Source organism: Pleurodeles waltl, chromosome 12, assembly GCF_031143425.1.
Source record: "Pleurodeles waltl isolate 20211129_DDA chromosome 12, aPleWal1.hap1.20221129, whole genome shotgun sequence".
NCBI lineage: Eukaryota > Metazoa > Chordata > Amphibia > Caudata > Salamandridae > Pleurodeles > Pleurodeles waltl.
This window is the reverse complement of record NC_090451.1, coordinates 615666136-615684287: the sequence shown is the minus strand read 5'-3', so window position 1 is coordinate 615684287 and position 18152 is coordinate 615666136. Positions and strand designations below refer to the sequence as shown.

The following is an 18152-nucleotide window of genomic DNA, read 5'->3' as shown; positions in this document are numbered from 1 at the left end:
ACACTTGTGTCTCCTACTGATGGGTTAGTAATATTGGGTGTGCTTTACTAATGTGTCCTCTGATAGATATCTTCTTTGCACTTCGAACTTTATAGGATGTTTGAGTACTCTGCAGACTCATCATTGGCTGTGTGTTTGGCCTTTAGCCAGATGCAGGCACTTTACATGTCCCAAGGAGTGATGGATCAGTATCGAGTAACATCCTGCCACGATCTCACAAAGAGGATTTGTGGGCATTTGCTTTGCTTTTGCCATTTCTTGCAAGCATGAATTAGCAAGACAGTCTAAACTTTTCTGCGAAGGCCCCCTTTCTGCTGTCTAAAAGCACCACCAGTGGTGCTGCTGTTGACACACAAAAGGCCCCTTGGAGTGTATTTTAAAAAGCTTATTGACAAGAAGAGAGCAATCTTTTAGTCTCTGTTCTGATAAACTCTTAAATGCCACCTTTCAACTTGGAAGCATGACGTAATGAGAAAGACATTTTTCAAGAAGCTGCCACCATGCCTCCATCATAAACAGAATGGTCTCCTTGGAAATCTTGGCCTATAACTTTCATCCACATTTACTTGTCGTTCTTGTTGGGTTGCAGGGCTCTCTCAGTTCTGGCCAGTTGTTTGATTTTTTTCATACCCCTTTGATTAAGATAATTGATCATTAGACTTAAAGGATATATCTGAGGTGCTGTGCTTCACTAATGTGCCACCTTTTGATATCTACAGGATTTGTAATATATCTTTTTATTCAAATATCATCATTTTTTAAATTGCAGAGATCGACGAGAGCGGCACCGGTCCAAAAGTCGTGATGGTAGCCGGACTGACAAGTCTGTGACTATACAGGCACCAGGGGAGCCCCTACTGGACAACGAGTCGACGAGAGGAGATGACAGGGTAAGATGTAAAATGGTTTAAGGTTTTCCGCAGTTAGTGTGCAGTGTTAGTGTTCAGAAATAAGCACTGTTATCTTTAGTAATGTGACACACTCATTCTGTTTATAAGGCCCCATTGGGCTATTACAACATTAATTGCGTGATGTTTTGAAATCGGCACTGGAGAGCTAGGTAGAAAATATTCTGTAAGGCAATCTTTTTAAAAGCAGAAGACATCAGAATCCTGGTTCTTTTTATGTAGCAAATCTGTTATGTTTAGAAATGAATGATGTCGCAGAGTTTAGAAATGTGAGATAGAGTTGCATATTTCTCAATGTGCTGTTGAGGAAGCTGTAGGGAGGTACCTATTCTTCAGTGTTGGTTCACCGTCGATGTTGTAGTATCAGTGCTGCTGGTAATTGACACTTTGTTGTTAATAAATGGGTGACAGGGAGTGGCTGGGTATACATATCAGAACTATGGTGTACTTGTCAGTTCAGTAATATTTGTAAATCTGCTTTGTGCTTTTTGCAAATGTGGTTGTCCATCTGGTTGGTGAGTGGTCTCCTCTGTGCTGGAAGGATGCTCTATTTTTCTGTCTCTGGTTCAGTCAACTTCTTTACCTTGCTCGGACACCACCTGAAAAAGCGAAAAGGACTGGGGGAATATTCAGAGTGTGTGAACGTCAAAAAGGTTATGGTTTGATCATCGTTCCACCTGTCTTGAGGTTCTGGGTCAGTAGAAAAGGCACCGCTTCTTGAACAGGATTTTGTTGCTCATTGGAACACATTGTGCACGCTGCTGTTCAAGGTGCTGGCCCAGTGCCCACTTGCCAGTTCCCACGCCAGAAACCTCATCGCTACCTAGGAAAAAGGTAGAGGCAAATGGAACAGATTTGGTATATGTTTGATATATCTGTCCTAGATCATAGGAAGTAGTGGCTCAGCTAGTACTTGAATGTTCTTAGAGCTGATTGTTCTACCTGGTTGCAGCTGAAGGTTTGCAGCATGAATCTATTGTAGATTTGCAACTGGAATGTAAAACTGCTATATAGTCGGCCATATGGACTACTTGTTAAACGTTTAAAAAAATGACTCCGCGGGCATGAACCTCGAGAGAGTTCCTGGTGTTGACAACCCCACGACCTTTCTGAAAATGTGTGTCCTGCTGTTTTGTGAGTGGTCGTGAAAATATTTACCAATTTTTCAAAAGCCAGAGCACACTGGCTGATAAAAGCCTGTGTGCTCTGGATTTTTAGCAAGCCTTCTCTACATTCCTCCACCCACATACATTGTTTATGCTCTAGAAACTATTTGAAAGGTACATGTACAAAATATTATGGAAAATGTTTTTTAAATTTTTACAAGCGGTAGAATTTGTTGGTGACTGGCCTTGAATGTTTCCCTCAGTAAATTGACATATTCTGTAACTGTTGTAAATATTCAACTCTGAAGTTTAGTGTACTGGATGGAAGGTTCCACTCAGTAGGTAAGAAATATGAAAAGCCCTCCCTGTATTGCTGAATAGCTAAACATTTACCACCGTGATTCTTTCTACATTACATGCTCCTCCTAGTCAGGGAAAAACATTGTTTGTATTGAGGTTTATGTGCATTAATTATAGGGGCTGGTCAGTATGGCTTCCGATGAGACGTAGCTGAAGCCCACAATTGCACGCAACAAGGTCGCCATCTTCAGATAGTATTTTAAGCTATTGAGATTAGAAGTGTAGTACTCTTAGAAAATGGACTGGGCATCCTTTGGTGGACTCTAGCAGGCGATGAAGGGTGGGAAGCCTGTAGAATAAGTAGTACCTTAAACTGTTGGCATAAGATTTTGCTTCTTCGGATGCTCATTGTTAAGCTGCAGTGTAACTGGAAAACTTCACCAAAACAAATCCAAGGTGGCCATGGGAAGATGCTTTTGAGTGCATAATGTTGAACTGCAGCCTATGGCCACACCCGGCTGCTTTTAGGATAAAAACTGTTCAAAGCACAAACTCACTTTAGATTGTAAAGCAGATGGCAAATAGTTTGATTGCTCTCGTCTCGTCATCCTTTATTCTGTGGAGCCAGGAGATAATTAGCTTGAGTGCATATTGATTCATGAGCCACTTATCTGATTCTAGCCACCGGCCAAAAAAGGGCCATTGTTGCAATACGTGGAAAAATAAAACACAATTACATTTAGTTGCTAGGCGTGCCGTTGAGCTGTGTTCAGTGGTCCAGTTAGGCTGGGGGCCAATTGTAAGCCCTTATGAAATTGGGTGGGACACTGGTCTAGGTTGTTTGTGTATCACTACGTATTGTTTGTGTACCACTGTGTTGTTTGTGTATCACTACCTGTTCTGAGTTCCTATTGGCTGTTGATGATTTTTAGTGAACAATTCGAGTTTTTGCTTTTGACAGACTTCTACAACCCACTCCCATCAATTAACAAGCATTTGCATTGCAATGGGTTTCGCATTTGCTCGAGTTACAGCTATTAAGATTGTAAATTCCTATGTGGACTTTTCTTGGCACATAAATTGAAAATGAAACGTAAAACAGTTGACCTAAGCTAGCCGATTCAAAGCTCCACGGCCGCCATGAGCAGGAGTGCGAAGCAGAGACGCAAAAGGAAAAAGAAGTTCGCTTGCAGTCAAACGTATCCGCAAACGTGGAATTATCCATGTAACAGGGTCAATGGCCATGGCGGTAACAAAACTGCCCCAACGAAGGACAAACGTAAAGCATTTGCCAATGACGACAAAGGATTTTTGAAAGGCAAGACAATAAACGAGTGGTAGTGATAGGCGTGCGGTGGACGTGGTTAAAAGCCCACAGAGAGATTACAACACATCAGAGCGCTTGCATGCTCGACCGAAAAACAAATGCATACAACATGAGGAAGTTTCTTTAAATTGTGTTCCGGACCAAAGCCTGATATGCTTGGAGTGGAAGACAAGATAGCAACACTGGCAACACTTCAGTTGTAAGTATTGCAGCTTCCGTGAGTGCTGGATAAATGGCTGAAAATTCAAACAAAGCATTAATAAATAAAATCTCTATAGGAACATTGTTTGAAATCATCTGCTGGCATTCATGTTGAGTTTATTTGACCCGTACGACACATATATTTCTAGAATGTCCTGATTTAGGACAGTACAGTAGCAGTAGTTGCTATGTGAGTTGAGTTACGTCCGGAACCATGCCTGCGTTGTTCACGCAAGCGGAACGACGCTTGCCTGAACAACACAGGCCTTTTTCTCTGCCTTAACCAGGCATGTGTTTTAACAACCACATGCGTGGTTAAGGCAGAGAAAAAGGAAGATCTATCAGGAGAGGACGCGGTCTGGTAAGTGGGGCTGGGGCAGGGTTTAGGGTAGTTTTTAGGGGTGGGGGCAGGGGTGAAGGGGTTGGGGTGGTTAGATTATTTATTTTTAAGGGGTGGGGGTTGGTGGGACGGGGTTATTTAGTTTTTAGGGGTGGGGTGAGGGGTTGGGGTAACTTTGTATTTAGGCGTGGGGGTCAGGATAATTTTGTATTGGGGGTTGGGATAATTATATTTTTAGGGCGGGTGGGGGGGGTAGGATTTTAGGGGGGGGTCAGGGTAATTTTGTATTTAGGGTCGGTGGGGGGTCAGGTTTTTAGAGGCGGGTTGGGGTAATTTTGTATTTAGGCTGGGTAGGGAGCGGGTTATTAGGGTTGGAGGGGTTGGGTAATTTTGTATTTACGATAGGTGTGGGCGTCTGGTTTTTAGGGGTGGGGTATTTTTAATTTAGGACGGGTGGGGGGGCGGGTTTTTAGGGGCGGGTGAGGGGTCAGGGTAATTTTGTTTTTAGGGTTTTGGTAGTTATATTTTTGGTGGTGTGGGGGTCGGTTTAAGGGCTCAGGGTGGGTGGGCGTATTGGATAGTTTTTAAAGGTGGGGTGTTGGGGTACTTTTGTTTTTAGAGGTGGGGGGTCAGGGTAATTTTCGTTTTAGGGGTTGGGTTGTTTTATTTTCGGGGGTGGGGTCAGTTTTAGGCTCACGGTAGGTGGGGGATATCGGGGTAGTTTTAAGGGTGGGGGTCGGGGTACTTCTGTTTTTAGGGTGGGGGCGGCATGCGACAACCACACATGCCTTTACTAGGCTTGCCTTTAGAACGAAAAAGCAATGTTGTAGGTTACCAGATATCGCTTGGTTCTGTACGGACAGCCCAATCAGGATTCTTCCTTATGCTGACAATGCGCATCTCTGCTTCAGAAACGTAGCTGCTCACGGCATTCAACACCTCATAACACCTCAAAATGTGGAGATGATACCAAACTAGATGATAAGCATTTACCTAAGGCTCAGTCATACTAAAATTCAGTCTTCCTATTCAGCAATAAACGACGAGACATCAATCTGGTCTATCTGAAATTAACTTGACAGCTTAACACCTCAGCTCACATTAAATGCAAAATTATTTGGAATCACGCTTGACAAGGACTTCCCTTCCTAGGACATAACAAAACCAAGACAACATTGTACCGCGCACTCATGAAAACATATGAAACGTTCCTATCGAAACAAACTTAAAAATAGCAATGCGTGTGGTCCCCCCTCAACAGGATAGAGGCACTGCCTTAATTTGAAGCTTTACTGACTACGCATTGGTACCATTGAAAGGTATTATACATGCCACAGCTGTTCTCTTCAGTGCCACAGACATGTAGGCCACTGACACCAGCACCGAAGCTACTACAAAGAACCTCCTTTCAGGCCTGCGTCCTCTTCAAAACCAGTTGTCTTCACCATCTTTGCATCTCCAATCTCGGTCGACATTAAAGGGGTCCCCGCCAAGCGGGAACCGCCAGAAGACCGTACCGCGGTCAAAAGACCGCGGCGGTCATTCTGGGTTTCCCACTGGGCTGGCGGGCGATCGCCAAAAGGCCGCCCGCCAGCCCAGCGGGAAACACCCTTCCACGAGGAAGCCGGCTCCGAATGGAGCCGGCGGAGTGGAAGGGGTGCGACGGGTGCAGTAGCACCCGTCGCGAATTTCTGTGTCTGCTAAGCAGACACTGAAATTCTAAGTGGGGCCCTCTTACGGGGGCCCCTGCAGTGCCCATGCCATTGACATGGGCACTGCAGGGGCCCCCAGGGGACACCCCATACCGCCATCCTGTTCCTGGCGGTATGGGGGTCGGAATCCCCATGGCGGCGCAGCAAGCTGCGCCGCCATGGAGGATTCCCCTGGGCAGCGGAAAGTCGGCGGTACACCGCCGACTTTCCGTTTCTGGCCGCGGCTGTACCGCCGCGGTCAGAATGCCCAAAGGAGCACCGCCAGCCTGTTGGCGGTGCTCCCGCGGACCACAGCCCTGGCGGTTTTTACCGCCAGGGTCAGAATCAGGCCCTAAATCTTTTCTCATCCTCCTACAACTCTAGCGGAAATGTAAGCCTTGTCTCTTTAAAATGCAGTACCACTCTCTGCACTTGGAGCTTACTCCTTTACATGCCTTCTGTGAACTATGTTGAATCATACCTTTGCTGCTGTTCTTTCAGTGATCCCTTGCTCCCTAGATCGGTTTGTGCTGTTTAACAAAAAAAATATATATATATATGCGCGCTCTCTCTCTCTCTCTCTCTCTCTCTCTCTCTCTCTCTCTCTCTCTCTCTCTCTCTCTCTCTCTCTCTCTCTCTCTCTCTCTCTCTCTCTCTCTCTCTCTCTCTCTCCCTCCCTCCCTCCCTCCCTCCCTCCCTCCCTCCCTCTCCCCCTCCCCTTCCCCCCCTTGAGTTTGTGAGATGGCTAAGCGCACTGAGACAGTTTTGCTGGAGTTACTTCAGCCCTTCATCCTTTCAAGGGGGATTTAACGATAGCCATGTATGTTGAATAGTTACAGTCCTGTTGCAAACTTTAACTGACTAGACATTCAGGAGGGTAGACGGTGTTCTATGATAAGTACAACTTTTCTAAATTGTTAACCAGTAATATTGGGCTAAGTTAATTCATACCAGGTGGGACCTGTTATGGTAATACATCAATTAAAATTACGTTCTCGAGTTCTCATACGTCATTGCGATGAGACTACCAGTTCAAAAATGAATTGTTAATGCAAGCGGGCCAGATATACCACCAGAACCAGCAACCCTCAGCCAAGCGCCATCGTTACTGAGTAGCTAAAGTTTGGATGCCTGGGGCTTCCACATAGAACCATGGAAATCTTAAGAGAAGCCAAAACGGCCTAACCATACCTCAAAATAAAATGGAACAGACTCTTACACTGGTGCAACATGTTATAACGTGGGTATGGTTGGATACAGAATGGTACTGTTGTGTACCTAACCCACCTGCTAGATGAGAGCCTTCAGTACTTGTCACTTAAGGTACACCTCCTTCTCACAGGGACATGCACACAAGGGTGTGAGAGAGAGAAGTCTTTTCAGCGTGTCAGAGATTGAGATTTCTAGATTGGGCAAAAAGGGTAGTTCAGCCAACCAACGGCAGTACCGGATCACTGTGCTAGCCGGTGCTTAATTTGACTCAGTCGTTTCCGGTGCGGGGCACCAGCACTTATTTCTGAGGGCCATCACTTATTTTTCTGCATCAGGCATTTACTGCAAGGAAAGACGCATATAGGAAAGATGGGAGGGAGAGAAAAACGTAAACGTGTCACAGTGGGAGAGCATTTTTATTTACAAATTAACCACGGTGCTAGTGGAGCTACTGAAATTGCCTTTCGAGCCTATGCATAAGGCAGGACTCAAGTGTTTAACAATGAAGACAGATTTTCTGATTGTTTTCACATTTTTGCTAAGAAATAGTGAAATGCAAGCCTTCTTAATACCGGAGCCTGAATTACAGATGCATACGGACACATTTGTAAATGAGGACCAACCCACAATTAATGCCAAAGGTCATTTGACACTTTCATGTCAACGAAGCTGTACAGTATATTCCCTAAAGCCAATATCACCAGCAGAATAAGCCCTTCATACGCTTGATGACAGAAGGATAGTCGTGTATCACTTACAAGAAACAAGCCAAATCAAGAAGGAAAACCAGTTTTTCATATCCTTTGCATCAGGAACCAAGGGCTTGACAGTCACGAAGAGGACAATTGCAAGGTGGATAGTCCAGACAATCCAGATGTGTTAATGACATCTGTTTGGCAGACTCACCTTCGCAAGACATTGTGTGGCTATCCAAGCTAACAAGGAGCCAGCGGAGGGACCAAAGGAATTAAAACACCTGTTTGAAAATACAAACTTACTTCAACCCAGCCTCCCAAGGGGGAAGAATGACGATATAATAGATGCACAGCATTTGAACCTAGAAAAGATTCATGCAGCTACACGAAATAGTTAATACCCATAGGAAGAGTTTTGCATTTTGAAGAATATTCCGGATTCACTTATTACCCTCCCACCTCACCGGAAATGTATTCTTTGAAGGTTCAATGTGAAAAAGGAGATAGAGGGAAATAGAAGCCATGATGTCAAGAGTCACCAAAGGGTTTAAGAATTTGGAGCTGAAGACCATGGCACGCTGCATCTAGGGCACACGTCTGAAACATCACCGAATGATCAATGCTGCAAAAGGAAAAAATAAAAGCACTACAAGAGAGGATTGCGGAATCAAGCACAAAATGGCAGAATGATGTGCAGCATGTGAATACAGAAAATTCTTCAAGTTCTAAACTACTCCTACAGGTAGGTAACCATTTTGCTTCCCTTGTAGACGGAAGACTAGTTCCATTTGTGGAGATGTGCAATGAGCTTTGTGACTGGCCCTCTGTAAGGTGAATGTGTCAGCTTTATTTAGTTGTGAGAGGATGTGTAAGGCCTGTACTAAACCTTCTCAGCAGATTTGTATGCCCATTGCATGATGTTTGAATGTGTGTGTTAGGCAGCTTATTAAAATAGATACCCTTTCGCCTTAATAGCCAGTTAATTGCATATTTGGGCAACACAATGTTTGATCTGAGTTCAGTATTACTGCCTTTTACAGTTGGATAGTGTATGATATGGCTTGGTGAAAATGGTTGTTGTACCGATCGTGATACCCAACTGAGTGGTGCTCATGTGCTATGTTAAATTAAATGTAGGTGCATTGTTCTCTCCAATATGTACTGGTAGACGTTCTGTCTGAAAAGGGATGTGCTATTAGAGATGTGCCCTGTTGTGCGTCCAGTGATATCCTACTGGTGCTGTGTTGGATGTGGTTTCAGCGTTCTGTCCAGCATGTCCTCATGATGGCAGAGCAAACGCAGTGCAAACTTTTTCACACTGAACGTAGCTGAACAATTAGTTCAGTACATTGACACCATTATTTGTAGTTGATCCATTGAACCGCCATTTAAGCGCACATCATTTGCTCATACAACGTTTCAAATTCCACATAAGCGGATAATGTGAAAGGATGGGTTTCATTGGAAGAACACCAGCCCTTTTCCTCTTGATGCAGTTTTCAGGCATCATAGAACTTGCTAAGAGGAGTAGAGAAACAGGGAGAAATTAGCGGTCCAGTGCAGTCTCCCCAACTATGATAAGCCAAAAAAACAGAGTACACTGTTCCCAAATCTAAATTACTCAAACACGATTAGGGGAGAGCTGCCAGATCACCTAGGCAAGAGCCCTCACCCACCAATTAGTGGCATGCTTCATCATCGGGCCTGCTGCTCGTCGGGCTGGTGCTGCAATGCCCGACGGGCCCCACAAGGTGGCTCTTTGTCAGAGATCTTTTGTGAGAGGTGCCGATGGGGCATACAGGAATGATCTGAGACCTACAGTTTTGTGTGGTGAAGGACTAGAAAAAGTGAGGATAAAATTGATTATAGGCAATAGAGTTATACTTTATTCAGACTTGAGGTGCCTATGGCAAGGTTGAAAACAGGGGAGAGGATTATGGAAAGTAATGTTCCTACCCTCCCTATGCTAATCTGTGTATGTCAGTACTACAGAGTACTGGTCGAAATGTTTCACGCCTCATACGTCCATGTGGATCGAGCGGCGTTTTTTCAGGACCAAAAAGAAAGAGTAACACATAGTCCACACTGTTAGATGAGTAAGTATACTCTGTGTCAGGATATGTCATGCCAGTGTAACTTACACTAATTGGTGGACTTCCTAATGAGGGTGACCTGGAACTAAAGCACAAACATTGGTAGCGACATCAGAACAATTTTGCATTATCAGTGGACAGAACTCGTTCCAATCAAAGCTGATGTCCACATGCACACACTTAGTGAGTTAACATTTCTAGTGAAAAAACATCAAACTCACGCTATAAAAGCAATTAGAGAGGTGAAGAGACGAGCACAGAGAGGTGATCTTACCCTACCAAAGTAAGGAACATACCCATTGGAAATTGGTGAGAAGTTAGTTTGATAACTTTAGGTGCTGAGTTACATACTCCTCCCTTACTATGACAGATTAACCTGAACCCTAATCCTTGAAGTCCCATCAGGAACTAGAGCACATTATAGTTTGTATTTACAACCCACAGGGCATTCTTACCCACATGGCTGCTGTATTGTTTCCATGCACTATTTAGGGGTGTCACCATTTTAGAGTCAGTTGAAAAGATTCTTGGAACTTTTACTGGTTAAGACTCCTGTTTTTGTGTGGTTTTTTTTTTATGACTGCAAGCAAAATTAACAGTCAGGCACTCCTCGTAGGGATTTGTGGACTTTTACCATGATGAAACATTCTCGATCTAAAAGTCTTGTACTGATCGAGTGGCTCCTCAGTACCTTGTATTGGGTTATGAGATTCAATTTGTGTCAATATATTTTATTCTGTAACCCGCTGTTTCCAGTGCCAAAGCGAAACCCTGTTGTGGCTTTTGCAGTTGCAAGATTACAAGGCAGTATTTGTTTGAGGCACATTTGGTTGAAGTATCTGCTTTATAAATTATTCACCTGTGTAATCCTTTCTGCTTCATTGTCAAACATACATTCAACCAGGAGATTTCAATGCCTTAAGGTAAAAGTTCTTTGTTGGCAAAGTTTTGATTAGATTTTAAAATGGATGCACTCTTCTTTCTAAACAGAAAATAAACCATTGAGCCTTGCTTTTACAATCTGTTATGGTTATCTTTGCGATTTTCAGTGCTTTTTGTTGTTAGCTGCCAGGAATGACTCATTAGTGACATTTATATACCTCAAGCCCTGATCCTCTTTGGCCTGCTTGTGGATTACGATGCAGAGGATCCCCAGATTAACCTAGATTACCCAGAAAATGGGGTGTGTCACCAACCTTTATTCACTGATATCAAGCATAGGTCAAGCAGGGCTAGGTCGATAACAGAAATTAATCATATCCATGTAAGATACATTTATTTATATACAGTTAGTCTAAGTGGATCCTGTTTACATATTCAGTGGTTACCTTACAAACCTGGCATGGGTTGGGCTTTCATGTATCTGCTGGTGGGTCAATTGGTGTAGTGGCTTAATAGGTTTTTTTTTTTAAATTAAAGGCAATCGCTTAGATCAGCCTGACATGTCCACTGAGCTAGAAAATTACTGGTGTTGTATCCCATGGCCCCTCACTCTCATTTACATTCCATATTTGGTAATTGTCAGGGGTAACACACCACTCCATCTCCAGTTTTAAATGTATTGTGATGATATACTTATGCAGGTCTGCATCCCAGCAGAGATAAAACCAGAACATTGAAATACAATTACGATTTGTCTGAAAGTTGCACTTTATGTTGAAAGATATATGTACCTGAATGGCTCCAAAGGTCATGGTAACGTGCAGCTTTTCTCGGGACATTCACTGCATTTCTGATGCAAATAGGAAATTAGTCAATCGCCACCGTTCTGAGAAAGGGAAAATCTAGGGGTCTAGTTCAATGCAAGTAGCCACCCTAAATAACTCAAATTTATAGCTAATGATGGTGTAATGGGCCTTACTGTTATTTCAGACGAAGTCCTTGATCTAATTTTCCAGTTATTCATCGGCCTTTAAATCTAGCTTATACGAAGCACCCATGAGACAGTCCAGAAAGCTCTAAACAGTGCTAAACTAGGTGGCTAAATTATACCTGAAACTGCAGAGGTCGAGTCACCTTCTTTGACCGAGAAGGAGCTCTGCCAGCACCTAATGAAGCAAATAATTATATTTAAAATACCACCCTAACAGGGCCAGTCATAGAAAAGCGCCAAACTTGTTTACGCATTAAGTTTATAGGTGATCCTGTGCATGGAATTTATACTGGGACAACCCTCCACTGATATTTTCCAAGCAACACTTATTCTGTTTTTAAAATATATGTGTAGATCTATATATGTATAAATATTGGAGATTGGCTCCCTCTGTGATTCACTCCCTTTTCCAGGCCTCAGCTTGTAGACTGCAATGGCTATGAAGAGCCACAAATGGACAAGTTCATACATTCACTTCTGCCAAGGCTCGCCTAGATCAGCAAGTTGTCCATCTGTTTCAGTGCTGTCACATCCTACTGGAGGCTCTCCATGACCTTGCATCAAATTGACATTCCCTGCAGTGCGTGTCATTGCTGATGGTCGTATGGTTGGGTGCTCGTGGGAAATTCACTTGAGAGGAATCTGTGTGGCAAACAAGCTGGTTTCCCATTACTTTTTCACCCATAATTTAAGATCAGGAATCTCTAGGGTTGTTGCTAAAAACCAAAATTTGATGAGTGAGGAAACCCCTCAGATTTCTGGAGCCTTTTCTCTGGAACCCCACAAGTCTGACCATGAGAGACCCGTCTTCGGTTCTTCAGTAGTGCGCTTAAGATGAGCATGATCAAGAATGTTTTTAACATCCCTGCAACCATTGTCTGGACCTCCTCCTCTTTTCAGGAATTGGATCAACCAGTTGTGCATAGAAAACCACTTTACCAATGACTCCACGGACCTCGTGGTCCTGAGTTGCATCCTCTGCGCCCATAGCAGCGGTCAACTTCTGTGGTATGCTACAAACATGTTCTCAAGCTCGGAGAGAGGAAAGGCTAATTATGATGTAATTAAAAATAAATAAGAGTAGGCAAATTGTTAGCATTATGGTAAGCTTTTAGGCTGGGAATTCTGGCTGAAGCGGTACTAGGACAAAGTAATTGAGACAAAGTAAAGCTCATTTCAGTGTTTTTAATTAGTGGGCAAAGCGTAGTCATGCAACATGTAAGGGGCTATAAATGCATATAGGCAATTTCAGCTGTGTGGGATACATTGAAGCACGACCGTTGCACAGTGACAGTGCAGAGACAACATAGTTGCATAAAAGCTGCCAAAAGCCCCCAGCAAAATTGTTTCCCTTGATTCACATATTGAATCACAGAAACAAATACAGAGAATCTGTGCCAAAGTTACTAGAGGGGTATCTGTTTAAAAGCCAAAACAGGCATGCTTTTGCAAGTGCAATTAAAATGCCTGTAACAATTTTACCTGCGTTTTTGGAGCAAAATAAAGCAGCAATTAGTCACCCTATGTGTACAAATAGGGTCATGTTGGCACTATACAAAACCCTGAAAAAGGATATGTTGTGAATTGGGATCTCTTTTCTCACGATGTATGAGCTCTCCATTAGTGGTCTGTGAGAGAGCCCTCAATTATTGAGGTACCTATGTAAGACTTGCTGAAGAACCTAATTCCTATATGGAGCTCGTTGTCACCTTTCAGACTATTTTTCTTACATTTTTTTATTTTAATTTTAATTTTAAATACCGAACAGGTTGCATTTAGTTGACTCAGATTAGTACAACATTGTCAGTCATATCCTTTAGCATTTTCACAAAACATACAGAACCATCATAAGCTTCAGATGAGCTCAGTTCCATCATTTATGTTCTCTGGAGGGACCGAGTATGGTGATTACCTTACAAATATGCAGTTATTCAACCCTAAACAGTGTTGGGCATCCCCTTCTCTATTATGTAATATTAAATCCCATCATCTGAGTAAGATGTACATGCACCCAACACGATGGGGTTGTTTTGTGGGTGTTGTGTTTAGTATGCCACTTGTGCATTGGTGTGTGCAGAGAGCAACGATTATGGCAGTGCCATGGTAGTGGGAAGAGTGTACCATGGGTTGCAGCCTGATGTTACTTGATAGAGAGTTCTGTCATCGTTCTTATGGGCTAATGCGATCAGTGGCACATCCCAAAAGGATATTCTTGCCATGTGTTCCAGATGTGTCATGTGGCTATGGCCATGTTCTTCACAAGGAATTCAGCACTAGGTCCACAGATGTTTGACCTTGATTATTTTACCTAACTACCACTTCCCTCCTTTTTATGTAGGAGGGTAAAGTCACAACCTTCTAAGCATGCCCTGCGCAATTATTTTTCTTTAAACTTCTATCTTTTATTCTAGACTCTGGAGGTGACTGGGGTTACAGAATCACTCCATGTCATGAAGACATCTTGGTTCCAGTTGATATAATTTATTGCAATTATCTAACTCTGCTTCCACCTGAGTTTGTTAGCGCTGCAAGATATAGCAACGTAACCGCAGAGGGAAGAAGGGAAGAGGGTGGGGGAAGAGATAATTGGTGAAAAGCAAGGTGTTTAAGAGCTCACTAAACCTAAACGGGGAGCTTTCTATTTGTAAGTGTGCCAAGGTGGGATTCAAGGCTCTCCCCATGCCTCAAAGTAACTCTAGGCTCTCAGTCACACCAGGGCCTTCTGGGACTTGGTTTGATTCCATTGAAACTTTTATCACGTGATTTTATCCATGATTTGTAAAAGAAAAATCCTGGACTGGAAAATTTGTTTTCCCGTGGTTGGGAATGACTCTTCTAGCGTTGTATTGCAAACTCAGACCATTTCCTGTAAACGACTTGTGCCATTACTTATTTGTCTCCTTTTATCCACACTTTACTTCCGGCTCCTGGAAAATGAGGTGCGCTTAGGAATTAGTAGGATATAGATCTGTCCCTTCTTAAAAGTAGACCTCAATCCCACCTACGTACTGCACAGTGCTTGCACGTCCTGATCATGTTGTATGTTGCTTATCTGTGATGTCCCTTTTGGGGTTTACCATCAGTTGTCATGTCACTTTGTATACATTCCATCATGATTTTAAAGTGACATTCTATTATGTTTAGATTAGACCAAGTTGAGCTGTGGTGTAGGGGAAGCGCCATACTTAACTTAAATACACAAAGCAAACTCTTCAGCCTTTAATCAGAGCGGAAATTTGGTTACTAAAATGTTCTTCTGGGTGCAATAAGACATTGCCTCTGGTGACCCTCAGAAGTTTCTGTTGCAATTTTAAAAGACTGAACTGGATTCAACCGCAAGATTGTGTAAGAATGTAACCTTGTTTGTCTTTTAGCGATACAAAGTTAGCATTGTTACAGATAAGTAACTTACTTTTGTTTCCTCGTGAAAATAGGATTTAAAACCCATGGTAGATGTTTATTGTATAGAATGGGAGAGCTATTTTATGGACCTACAAGTTAGTTTGAGGGCTAATTATAATAGAGGTTTTCTGTTGGACTCGTTCATCAGCTGAGAATATCTTTCTCCTGCCACTGAGGTGACAGATTTTATGGTAAACAAGTCCCCAACTGGTCTTAAGTTACAGAAATATTTATTGAAGTGCGAGAAAAAACTTATAAATGTGAGAAGATGACCTTTGTAAAAGGCCAATTGAAGTGTACAAGTTGCAAACTGTTGTATTATATTTGTAGTTTATATAGTGTTTTTATTTAAAGAAGACGGTAAGCAAAAATTACACTTTATCTAGATTGCGGAAGGGGTATGATAAATGCGGGCATGTGGCAGTATTGTACCCAGATTTGATTTTGAAATATAAATAGTTCTGTTGCATGTCACTTACCCCGGTATTTAAGAGTACCAAAACTTAAAATGGGACTGCATCAGAAAATGCATCTCGTTCGTTGGTTGTACGTTAGATGTCTAACTGTGATGTGAAAAACAGACAACTCACTGATGTCTTCTGTTTGTCTGAACAGGATGATAACTGGGGTGAAACCACAACAGTTGTGACTGGTACTTCAGAGCACAGTATTTCCCACGATGACATCACACGTATCACTAAGGACATGGAGGACAGTGCTCACTTGGACTGCTCCCGGCACTTGGGAGTCGCCCTGGGCGGGGCCTTGGCATTGCTGTCCTTCCTGTCACCAATCGCCTTCATGCTATTGCCTCAAATACTGTGGCGCGATCAGCTAGAGCCCTGCGGCACGGCCTGTGAAGGCCTCTTCATCTCGGTGGCCTTCAAGCTCCTCATCCTGCTTCTCGGCAGCTGGGCGCTCTTCTTTCGCCGCCCCAAGGCCTTTTTCCCCCGGGTGTTCGTCTTCAGGGCCCTTCTGATGGTGCTGGTTTTCCTTCTCGTCATTTCCTATTGGCTGTTCTATGGTGTGCGCATCCTGGACTCGAAGGACCGAAACTATCAAGGAATCGTGCAGTATGCCGTGTCCCTGGTGGATGCTTTATTGTTTGTGCATTACTTGGCCGTAGTACTCCTGGAGCTGAGACAGTTGCAACCCCAGTTCACGATCAAGGTGGTTCGTTCAACAGATGGAGTCAGCCGATTCTACAACATTGGACATCTCAGGTAAATCAGGGTCAAGGGGCATGCGTGTGATAGGATTGCCACCTATGTCCACTCACGCATCCTTAATGCACTGTGCCATGTTCACTCAGGGGACCGTTCGCTAAACAATTGCTGTTGCTTTGATGGGCATTGATCAATAAACCGTGTCTTCTGTCTGGAAGCCCTCTTCACCTACCTTGTACAGCAGAGCAGATTCCCGCTTCTCCATGCTGCTTCAAAATTGATTGTGCATCGTTTACAACAAGGCAAATAGTAGAGCTAATGATTTTCTGAATGTGCAGTGCTCTGTGGCCTTCCCATGACTCACCCTTTCTTACAGTAGGGATCCGCTCGATACAGACACTTCAGTCTGAGATGCTTGGTTCCCTGCTTCCACTGTGGCAGAATAGTATCAACATTTAAAAAAAAAAAAAAAAAAAAATCAGTTTGGGTTGAAAGCAACACACATGCGGTATATACTCTCCTGTCAGCGTGTTTATGATTGAAAGTTAACTGCTAGATGAGAACCTACCAACCACCCACACCCCTGAAACAAAACGGTAAGCAAGACGCAGGGACCTGCAGTCATGTGCGCACTCCATCGCTTGTGCTCTGATGCAAATAAATGATCTGGAGAAAATATTCCCCCCCTTTCTCCTTAAAGTAAGTCCTACGTAACCTACCTAGCCTTTGCTCGGTGCAGGGAGTACTGAATGGCGGTTAATTGTGTAGCAGTGCAAAATAGATGGCAGCCCCAGACTTGAACACATTTTCAATATCAATCAGTTTAACATAACTTACTTTGGCAGAGCTAGCTATTTAAAAAAACATGTAATTAATATTGATTCCAAACAAAATGCATATAATCAAACCATCATTTAATGATCAGAAAAAACAATTGCATGTTGACATAATGACATAAAGACACATTCATTATTGTAAATTTGATATTGTGCTTCAGACAAGACAATAGGGTATGTTAATGCACATCGGTTATGGAGTAAGAATCGAGCTAAACCTTTGTACCCGAGTTTCTCCCAAAAGACGGAGCTTCTTCTGCACAGATATTTTTAGCTATTCGTCTAGACATCCGAAATACATGCACGGGTTATAGTCCATAATGTGCCGGATATATGGTATGAGATGATTAGCATGAGTAAGGCATGAAGGCAAACCACTGTTCATGTAGTCTTCCATGGTAGGTAAATGATGTACGTGGTCGTGCACGCTAGAGGTCACATAACCATCTAACCGTAGCAGTCAGGGGGCAGGTCGAAACTGTTTTCATCCCTGTTTGACCTGATCAACTCGAGTGGAGCAGCTAGTCTCCATCCCAGGCTATGTTTCAACAAAGGTCATTTGATTCCATGAATACTATCCTTGCATCTAAAGTTGGGATGATCTTTGCACTGACACAAACATTTGCAATTGTGGTCTCTGATTACACTCAGTGAGCTCAAAGTAAGTGTATTTCATTGCCATTTTGAATCTCACAAGTGGTTCTAGCTTCCATATATTTGCGTATTCAGCTGCAGGACTATTTGGACCCGCATTCCACACTATTGAGAAATGTAACTGACTGTTTGGCACTGTTTTCCCCAAAGTGGAGCATAATGGTCTCATTTTGATTTTTACAACAAATTACATTGCTTAAAGATAAGAGTTTAAGGGGAATGCGTATTATTGAGCACAATGTTATTGACAAACAATTATCATTTAGAATTTATGCTCCCAGGGTTAGTTGACATGTACCTGGCCTATAATTCCCAGATTGGTTTATCTGTTAAATAAAAAGCCAGAGC

General features: G+C 43.0%; 1 protein-coding gene across 2 annotated transcripts in view; it reads left to right on the top strand.

Moving 5' to 3' along the window:
* Window positions 1-18152, top strand: part of VANGL2 (VANGL planar cell polarity protein 2) — a 198702-nt gene that overhangs the window by 138359 nt on the left and 42191 nt on the right. For both annotated transcript variants that reach the window (XM_069217907.1, XM_069217908.1), the window contains exons 4-5: window positions 770-890; window positions 15764-16371. In XM_069217907.1, the coding sequence (XP_069074008.1) occupies window positions 770-890; window positions 15764-16371 (729 nt within the window). The remainder of the gene's footprint in view (window positions 1-769; window positions 891-15763; window positions 16372-18152) is intronic.